At 51.6% G+C, this 9,231-nt stretch overlaps 2 protein-coding genes across 2 annotated transcripts in view; one reads left to right on the forward strand and one right to left on the reverse strand.

Annotated features, from left to right (window-relative positions):
- Positions 1-1,700: 1,700 nt before the first annotated feature.
- Positions 1,701-7,988, reverse strand: ARCN1 (archain 1). The gene is made up of 9 exons (XM_019470616.1): positions 7,665-7,988; positions 6,923-7,102; positions 6,471-6,676; positions 5,738-5,899; positions 4,836-5,001; positions 3,370-3,517; positions 2,928-3,036; positions 2,560-2,764; positions 1,701-1,829 (listed from the first exon to the last, which is right to left on the reverse strand). Exons 1-9 carry the CDS (start codon positions 7,860-7,862, stop codon positions 1,740-1,742), a joined length of 1,464 nt encoding a protein of 487 aa, XP_019326161.1. The 5' UTR covers positions 7,863-7,988; the 3' UTR covers positions 1,701-1,739.
- The window catches only part of IFT46 (intraflagellar transport 46), a 6,160-nt gene continuing 4,813 nt past the window's right edge, over positions 7,885-9,231 (forward strand). Inside the window, exon 1 of the mRNA XM_019470480.1 lies at positions 7,885-7,997. Coding sequence (XP_019326025.1) covers positions 7,885-7,997 — 113 coding nt within the window. The remainder of the gene's footprint in view (positions 7,998-9,231) is intronic.

The following is a 9,231-nucleotide window of genomic DNA, read 5'->3' on the forward strand; positions in this document are numbered from 1 at the left end:
GCCCGCCCCGTCCCGCCCCCGCGGGGACGAGGGGCGGAGGGACGGGGCCGACCCAGCCGAGGGGGCCGCTCCGCCCGCAGGACCCGCCGGCCCGTCTGCTGAAGGACCCCCAAGACCCTCAGCCGGTTCCTTCGACAATACTCTTTATTTGATTAAAGACTCGGTATTCTCTGTGTACACTGGAATGTGCTCTATTCCCTAGGCCAGTATCGTACAGGGTTACAAAAAGGGGGGAGCTCGGCTCGGTTTAAATATTACCCTCCAACGAATTTTAGGAAAGGAAAAAAAAAAAAAAAGCTCCTCGGATGCTTGAACTAACCTCGACTCCATTTTAAAATCATACAGACAAGTGACTCTCGAGCACGACCGAGTTAATGGGATTCATCACCTACTTGGCTAGGGAACAGGGCCCGCTCTCCCAGGACAGGGATCAGGGTCGATTCCCTCTCGGGTGCTGCTGACGGAGGAGAGACCACCAACTTCTTTGGCAGAGGACCCCATGGGAACCGAGACGCTCTCACTCCCACACAAGGGTGCTCTCGGGAGCACAGTACATGTGTTTTCAGGTCATTTTTTTCCCCACCTGTGTGCTCAGGACCTACGGCAGCAGCTGGTGCCCTCCCCTGCAGACCTCCCCGGTGGCCAGTTAAGCTGTTGGCAACAGGCCCCGAGTCAAGCAGGTGAGATGAGTTTTGAGGGGAGCACAGCTCTGTGAGATGAGGCAAATAATGCTCGTGAGGCAGCGGGAGGAGGAACAGCTCTGGGGCAGCAGACACCACACTGGAGTGCTGCTCACACTCTGATCAGCCCAGCAGGTTTTCTGGAAACAAGCGTTTCCTTCTCCTCCATCCCCAAGTGCTGAGGAAGAACACTAGTTTGGGACAGGTCCTGACACACAGGCCAAGTAACCCAGTCTCCACGGCTGCTTGCACCGAGGCAGGCAAAGCATTCAACCTCCCAAGACACAGAAAGGGCCCCGGGAAGGACATGCAGCTGGTTCTAAACAAATTAAACTGCCTTTAAAGCCTGGCCCAAGAGCAGCTGCAGCAGACAGCGAGCCCATGCACTGGATGCTCTCCCTGCTGCAGCAGGAGCTAGAGCACCCGGACCCAAGGCCTGCGCTATCTCGGAGCCCTCTCTGAGCCAGAGAGGTGAGCCCAGGTGTAGGGCCATCGCTGTACAGCAGGGCTGGAGAGACAGCAGTAACTGCAGGGCAACAGGACCGAAGCCCCGAGTCCCTCTTCCCCACCCCACGCCCCTGCCAGGCGCCCCCGCACATGTTATCTTAATGCCTGCTTTCATCAACGGAAACGAGAGTTGAAGGCCGAGGAGGAACTAAAATGGCAGCACCAACAACGGAACAGCGCGTGACGCTTCAGAAAGGAAGAGAACGATGTCTGGTAGGCTCTGGGACTGAGCTCTGGTCGTCTTCAGAGGAGAAGGGGACGTGTCAAAGCCAGGTTCTCTGCGGAGATCTTGCTTTTCTGCCGGTCGGTAAAAATCTGCCAAAGAAATTTGTAGCCTTTCCCCCATGAGCACGTCAGTTCTCTGCCAAAAATGTCTGTGACCCAGGAACGCTGCAGATGGCAGACAGAGCCACGCGTCTTAGCAGAGAGGGGGCTGCGGCGTTCCCAACATTCAGAATAAACTTCGGCCTCTTTTTTTGTTTTTTGTTTTGTTTTTTTTTTTTTTCTTTTTCGTTTAAAAATTTCTTCCTTTGTGATTCCCCATGGCTGGCATTACAGGATTTCGTACTTGTCCACCAGGAAGGTGGTTTCAGTAGAAAACCTTACAGGGCTGTTCCCGTCTACCTGGGTCACTTTGGTAACCTGCGGAGACAACACGCAGAGTTAGCTCAGCATCGAACGCCGCTCCCCACCACAAGCCATGCAGCGCTTTCTGACACTGGGGTGGTCACGAGGACAGAATCAACCCAGCACTTACAAGTCAGCCCTGAAAGAACGACCTTCGTTCTCAGGAAACCTGAAAACAGGGGAATGATGTCCTGCGGTAACCGTGCCTCTGCTGAAAGCGGCTTGTGAGGGGCTAAGCATCTGTCCCTAGCTGCAGTTCAGCGGGGACAGACAGACAGACAGTCGTATGCTGAGAAGTGTTTTGGCTCGGAAGGCTGGTGGATTCTCTAACGAAGTCTGAGGGGAATTAATGATTACTCGGAGGCACGAAGGCACAACCGGAACTGCAGGCAAGCTCTGGGAAGCTGAAGTTGCCAGTGCAGACGTATGGAGAAGTGTTTTGGCTCGGAAGGCTGGTGGATTCTCTAACGAAGTCTGAGGGGAATTAATGATTACTCGGAGGCACGAAGGCACAACCGGAACTGCAGGCAAGCTCTGGGAAGCTGAAGTTGCCAGTGCTGCCCGCTGCCACTCCTGAATCCAGATAACGCAGAGGCGACTTAACGCCGACACCCAAGCCTTCGCTAAGCGGGACAGCAGGGGCCCACGCACCACAGCACGGCCGTTTTTAGCCAGCGGATGACTGAGGCAGCTTGAAAGAGGCAAGAGTGACATCACGCCTGCAGAGCGCCGGCAGCGGCCATACCTGTATGTTGCAATAGTTCTTTTTGGAGATGAAGGAGACTTGCACCGGGAAGAAGTCATTTGGCTGCCCTGCTATGCTGAACTCCAGGCTGCCGCTCTTGTTTTTGGCATCTATCACTGGCAGGCACCACTCGAGGAGATTTCTCCGGCTGTCGTGGCGATACTCACCATCAATCTCCCCAATCACTGGGGCGCCGACACCAGACCTAGAGCAGGCAACAAGAAGCTCCAATAGCTTACCCGCACAGAGCTAAGAAAATGCTTGTCAAGCCCGTCGGTGTGGCCAGACTGCAAACCAGAGAGGGGAAGGAACTGGCGGGATCCAGGACGGTGCCTGTTAGCGCTGCCCGGACAAGGAACGTTACTTACGGCAAGGGGATGGTGATGACCACATCGTTCAGCTCTAGGCTCTCCTCTTGCAACTCGTATTCAATGTTAACATCGCAATTGTTCCCGCTTTCTGACGGCCAGCAATTAACTGAGGGCACAGAAACAGCATGCTGAGCCACACAGGCTTTCTACGTGGAACAGGCTTTCAAAAGATGACGCGCTTCGAAAAGCACAGCAAAGTCATCCCCAAGAAATTCTGGCTTTCAGAAAAGCTTTTTGTTTTCTTCAAGAGCATTACGGAAAACGCACACTGCCGAGAAGAACGGGTACTATCCAACGGAAGACACACAGTATCTCCAACACCTCACAACGTGCCACACTCCAGGCAGCCCAGCTGCCGCAAGGCGGGCTACAAGCCGGCAGCCCACGGATGAACATCAGCCTCTTCCGCCCGAGCCCCCAGACGCACGCTCGCACTCACTCGTCAGTGGAATGAAGGACTCTTCTGTGGTCTGCAACCTCCACTTCAGCACGCCCACGTCACTGTTAATAGGGAATGACTTCTCTGGGTTCTTCAAACCAATCTGCGATTCTGCAGTGAAGAGCTTCTTGTCCACATTTGGGTGAGTCTGAAAGGGGAACACACGCCCAGGCTGTAACTCTAAGCCCAAGGAGAGAACTGTACGTAGGTAACGCGGGTTCTAATAAGACGGGCCTACGCATCCCAGAGTATTTTCCTTGACAAAATACACATCAGTTTTGCTCCTTGCTCAGAAGCCTGACTGGAGCACATCTGCTCATCAACCTGGGATTCCTTCCAGAAAACGCTGATCCGCTAAGAAGAATCCACACCACCACGATTTTGACTTGCCACTGCGCCAGAGACTCTAGCAAGGCACGTCCTGGGCTGACACCCAGAGAGCAACTTCAACTCCTCTTAAAATCTCAAAGACCACCCCAAAGACCCATAACGGACATTTTTCTTGAAGAAAAAAACCAACCTAACGCTGCTGGGAAGAACACCCTGAAACCACAAAAACGCTACTTCCCTCAGCAACCTTAACGCATGTATATGACAGCAGCCAAACTCCATTTAAGTGTTCTCTCTTCACAACAGCAAGCGTAAGCAGCTTTTTAGAAGCTGAGGATTTCTGCAAGTTAACGTTCAAGTTACACTAGAAAGACAGGAGTCCGCACTGGGTTTGATCTCGTCTTCCACCTGAAGCAGCACATGTGGCAGCATCGTTAGGAACTCGCTCATCAGATGCGCTGATAAGGAACCTACTACCATACAAGCAGACCTGCAGCCAGCTATGTATAGACAAGCTCTTGGCGAGGGGGAGGAGGGAGCAAAAGAGCGTATCAAAGCAGCACCATCTCCAGGGCTCAGGAAGATCACACAGAGAGGGAGAACGGGGAGGACGTATCTCTACGAATCTTCTGAGCTTCTATTGCTGACGGCAATCGAGGGCTCTGGCTCCAGGAATTGTCTCGGAGACAGCAGTGTCGGGACGCGAGCAACCCCGGAAAGAAGCGGCTTTCTAGATAATAAATGAATGCCTCATTGGCACAGTAACTTAATTCTAACACTCCTGCTCAACAACTAAAGCTCACATCGTATAACCAAGCAACGCACCAGGCTGCTGCAAAGTCCAAGTGAGACCAGACGGCATGCCAACGTGCGTTACTGGACAGATAAGGCTCCGAGGGCAGGAGGATAAGCGCACGAGATCGGATTTCTCGGGTGAACTTCAATCTTTTGAGCATGAGCTGGCCCTGCATTTATGCTGCGGTAACGTCTGCGGTGACTACTTCCAGTTTCAACGCATTTGCTGAGAAGGCTTGGATGAGAACACAGGATGGTAACACGCTCAAGTATTTCCAATTGTTTGCCCTGGAGAGCAGCAAAAGCATGTTCAACAGCACGGGACACCAAACAGGCTTTACCTGTAGCTGCACTCCCCTCTTGTCTTCATTTTCTACATGCAGGCGAATCCGGGCAAACTTTTCATCGGAAATGTGCAGCATGATCATGCCATGCAGCTCCATGTTCTGCAACCCTCCGTCACGGCCACAAGTCAAGGAAATTTTCTCCTCTATTTTCATGTGCACACTAGACAGACAGAAGAAAAGCAGGTATCTCAAGTCCCACGCTTGGCATCTAACTGGCAAGATGCGAGATTAGCGCTCAGCAAGGACAGGCTACGTGTAACGAGCAGGTGCTCCCAAGAGCCTGATGGCCCCAAAGGGAATAGCATGGACAGCACAGCGGATGCTAATGCTGCTCCGACAGGTTAACTCGGGGGCAGGCGGCTCCACAGATATGAGTCTGTAATGGATGGAAGCCCAGATAAACAGCGACGATACAGCATCTCGACATGCTGTTCACTCAAACCCCCTCTGCTGTACAGCAGCACGGCTCACGGCACTAAAAGGTTCTGAATTGCTACACGTAAAACGAGCCGTGAACGCTTCCATCCTAAGCCGCAATAAGGCAGGAACTCTTTGTGTCTGGGGAACGGGAGAAACGGCAGCTACTTTCACTCATCGGAAGGCAAAACACCGGGAAAAAGGCATAGGAAAATTCCCAACCTCAGCTAAACAGTCGTTGTATCCCGTTTTAGTTAAGGCGATTCCTAAGCAAATTGGCTATCTGCTTTTTTGCTGCTGTGCTTTCCAAGATTTTGCCCACCATCTTTTAAAATTAACAGGCTGAGTGAGCACACAGGACCTGAATGGCAGGAAAAAGCCTGTTCCGAAAACTAAAAAAGAAGCTAGCTCACGAAGCAACACGTGCATCGCAGAGAGAGCTGCGAGAAGACTGCTTTCAAAGTGAGGGCAATACCTACCTCTCCATGTTAACGGGAGGAGCGAGAACTTTGGCTGCTTCCGTAGAGCGCTTGCCTACGGAAGTCATGATATTTTCTCCTTCCAATTTCAGCTTGTCCACAAAGTTGTCCACCTCCTTCCCCTTGGCGCCAAGTTTCAAGGCTTTACTGGGACCTGAAGGCCTAAACAAAAGGCGTAAGAATCTCCAAGTCAGCTCATGGCAACAGATTCCTCCTCCCTCGGTTCTCTTAGTGTCATAACCTGACCATCCCAACAATATAGCGTTCACCTCTGCAGCCTTTTTTGGGGGAGAACGTGCGTGAAACCGATGATCTTACGTGTGGGCTGCCAAGTTATAATTTAGATCTGGATTCTGTTCCAAGTGTTACCCGTAGCTGGGACCTCTTTCTCACGCAAAATGAGAAGCCCATTGCCCATCAAAGACTCCAGAGAGACTATGGGATGCTACTGTGGTACACAGCACAACTGCTCTTCAATAAGAAAAGAGGGGTCTCGAGAATCTGCAACATATACCGGCCGACAAGCAGCCACATTAAAGGCTCAGAGGTCAACACACGCCGATCGGCAAAGCTAAGGGGAGGCTTTACAAAGGCATGACCACCTCTACCCTGTACAGTAACCGAACGGGAGGGCTACGCAGACAAAGAACCCGCCTTAGAGAGCCTTGATTTGGGCATGTGGTTTCAGCCACTGCCGGCTCCAAGGAACATTTGCTACCTACTGTATACCTACCTGGCAGGCGCTGGTGCCACTTTGGGCTTCTCTGTTTCAATGATGGTCTCTGTGATCATCGCCGCCGTTGTGCCCCCAGACACGGCCGAGCTACCAAAGCCACCAAAACCGGGTGCCTTTTTGCCCTGTCTCTCTGCGTCCCTCCTGGCCTGCTGCAACTCCTTTGCTTTACGGCGCATCTCCGCTTTTGCTTCACGCTCCTGAGTCTGAAACGAAAGACAAGAGGCCGATAGAGCTTTGCAACCTCAATCTTAGTCTGCACAGGAACTAAGTGCATTTGCTCATAAACCCTTTGCAAAGAGAAAGGAAACAAGAGATGTGCATTCAGTTTACAGAAAAGCCAAGTAATTTTATGACCCCTATCAAAGGGGGGTAACACCTCTGTACAAAAAAAGCAGTGTTTCCCAGACAGGGTACCCCACCGTACCAGGCTTGCAGTTATTCCCGCTCACCTCTCGGACAGCTCGGAACACCTTTTCTTCATGCGAGTCCATCTCAGTGAAGGTCCGAATTTGTGCCAGGTTTACGTTTTCACGGTAGCCCAGGGCAACAATTTCATCAAAGGCAAAAATCAGGTCGAAGCAGTGTTCGGAGATCTCATTCTCCTCCAGAGCTCGACAATATTCAGGGATCTAGTGAGGGAGGGGAAAACATTTAAAGGAGTATTCGCATGAAGATGAAGTTTTGCCGTTACTAGTTTTTCTACACTAAAACACTTAGACAACCCTCTTAGCTTAGTTGTAATGCTAAGTCGGAGGAACCTCAACACATGCTGAGGCCAGCGGATTTCCTGAAGATCCTCTGGTTGCATGAAGACAGCCGCACAAACTCGCTGCTTAGAAATGCATTTAAAAGTAGTGCTGTACCTCTACCAATCACATACTGTAATGTCACGTTATTTTTAGAAGGAATATGGGTGTTATCTTAAGAATACAGAGAATATTTTATGCTAAATTTACAACATCACCCTTTGGTCTCACCAGTTGAAATGCAACCAGGGATTTTTCACGTGTAGTTCAAAAACACCACCGACACGTCAAAGCTTACTTCCAGGCCAGGAAGAGGCTCTGCAAAATCAAGTTGCCAGATGGAGGCAGACAGCGCTTCAGCACCAGCTCACCGACAGGTTCCCTTATAACTACGCTGTTTCAGGCTACACACGTGCGAACTCTGCATTAAGTGACAGAGCCTTACCACTCTAGAGAAGAGTCGGAGTGTTTCTAGGTCTTCCAGGATGTTGCTGTTCTTGGTGGTGATCAGCACCATGTAGAGCTTCTCCATCGGTTGATAGACGTACCGCACGCTCTCCGTTTCCACAAAAGTGTGCTGCTTCCCCGTGTTCATCAGCTTCGGGAAAGCCGCCAGCAGCCCCTCGATGCGGGTCCGAGTCATCTCCACGAACTGCCGGGAGACGATGGCCTTCCCCGCCTTTGTGCAGACGGCTGCTGCCAACAGCACCTGCGGAAAAGGCGAGCGCTGCTTAGCTGGGCCTCCCACACCACACAGCCTCGGCAAGCCCGGCGTGGCGCAACTCCCTCAAAGAAAGGATCGCTTCTGACTATGTTTCACATTCACGTGTACCGCGCAGTCAAAGTCGTGTTTAAGGAAAATCAGTTAAGTCTTTTTCTGTGACCAGCACCAAGAACTGAATTACTCTAAGAGCAGATCCACCTCTGCTTTTCCCTCTCTCCAGCCCGCTTTCTGTTCCTGTGTTATCCTGAAGGAAAGCTCTTGGTGCTCCCGTCGGGAAGACACGGCAAATCAGCCCATTCCTACACACACAGAAGTGTGACAAACCTCCAAAATGCTTTAGGCAAGGCTCTGGTTATTGAGTTTTCTGTCAGTCTGGCCCCAGCTTACAACTAGATACAGGAATGTTTTAAAACGTGACGTTTCTTCCCAATGCCACATTTACAGTAAAGCCAGGTTAATAAAATACTGACAGCTACGTTAATTGCAGCACTTGGATGACTCTCCTGAGCATTTCAGAGATGTTATCACACCAACAATAAAAGGGTCTAAAGGCGATTGCCAGCCTATGTTTTCTCATTCTCTCAGACTACCGAGACTTCCTCCTCTCATAGATCAGCTTCTTAATTAACTTTGTCAGGATAAGGCAGTTTCTGCATTTAAGATCTTTTAAATCCCCAGCTGTTGTTATTAACGAGGCAAGCAGCAGAAACTAACTCGCAAACACAGAGCGATTTCAAGTCCCACCTCAGCCCCAGGTCGATGGAGCTCTGTGTGCGCGCCTTGGTAAGACTGCCAGTCTCCTTCTGGACTGCCCCGGGGCTCTGCAGCTTGACAGCTCGGGGACAAACATATCCTGAAGTACTTACGGGTCAGAAATAAACTTTCTCTCTGTAAGTACTCCCCCAAAGTACTCAAGACCACGGTGCAAGAGAACCGGACGGCACCAAGGATCCCTGCTGCACTGTGAGCGCACAGCTCTACTCTTTAATGGAGCAGCGTGTCAGCCTTTGCTGACCGAGACGGCCATCAGACGACGCTGTGGATGGGCAACAAGGAGCAGGACTAGCTCGGAGAGAAAAAAGCTCACAGCGTTACGCTCTGCACCGACACGGGAGTAGCCGGCCATCGCCTGCGCCTGGCTGCACCCAGCACTCCAGGGGACAGCCCCAATACCCCAAACGACCTTTAAAACAAGCGTAATGCCGTGTACCGAAGGCTGCGGCTACCAGTTCCTCCGCTGAAGGGGCACCGCGGCTCTGTAAGCGGTGCTCCGCCGCTGCGCGCGGCC

This window comes from Aptenodytes forsteri, unplaced genomic scaffold, assembly GCF_000699145.1.
Source record: "Aptenodytes forsteri isolate BGI_AS27 unplaced genomic scaffold, ASM69914v1 Scaffold187, whole genome shotgun sequence".
In the NCBI taxonomy this organism is placed as follows: Eukaryota; Metazoa; Chordata; class Aves; order Sphenisciformes; family Spheniscidae; genus Aptenodytes; species Aptenodytes forsteri.

Bases quoted from the DNA above. Each gene is read 5' to 3' on its own strand.
- ARCN1 (XM_019470616.1), bottom strand. From the start codon at position 7,862: ATGACTCGGACCCGCATCGAGGGGCTGCTGGCGGCTTTCCCGAAGCTG. The intron at 5,900-6,470 runs GTAGGTATACAG...CCTTTTGTTTAG, and splicing joins GTGGCACCAGCGCCTGCCAG to GCCTTCAGGTCCCAGTAAAG. The intron at 3,518-4,835 runs GTAAAGCCTGTT...TTCCCCTTTCAG, and splicing joins AGAGGGGAGTGCAGCTACAG to ACTCACCCAAATGTGGACAA.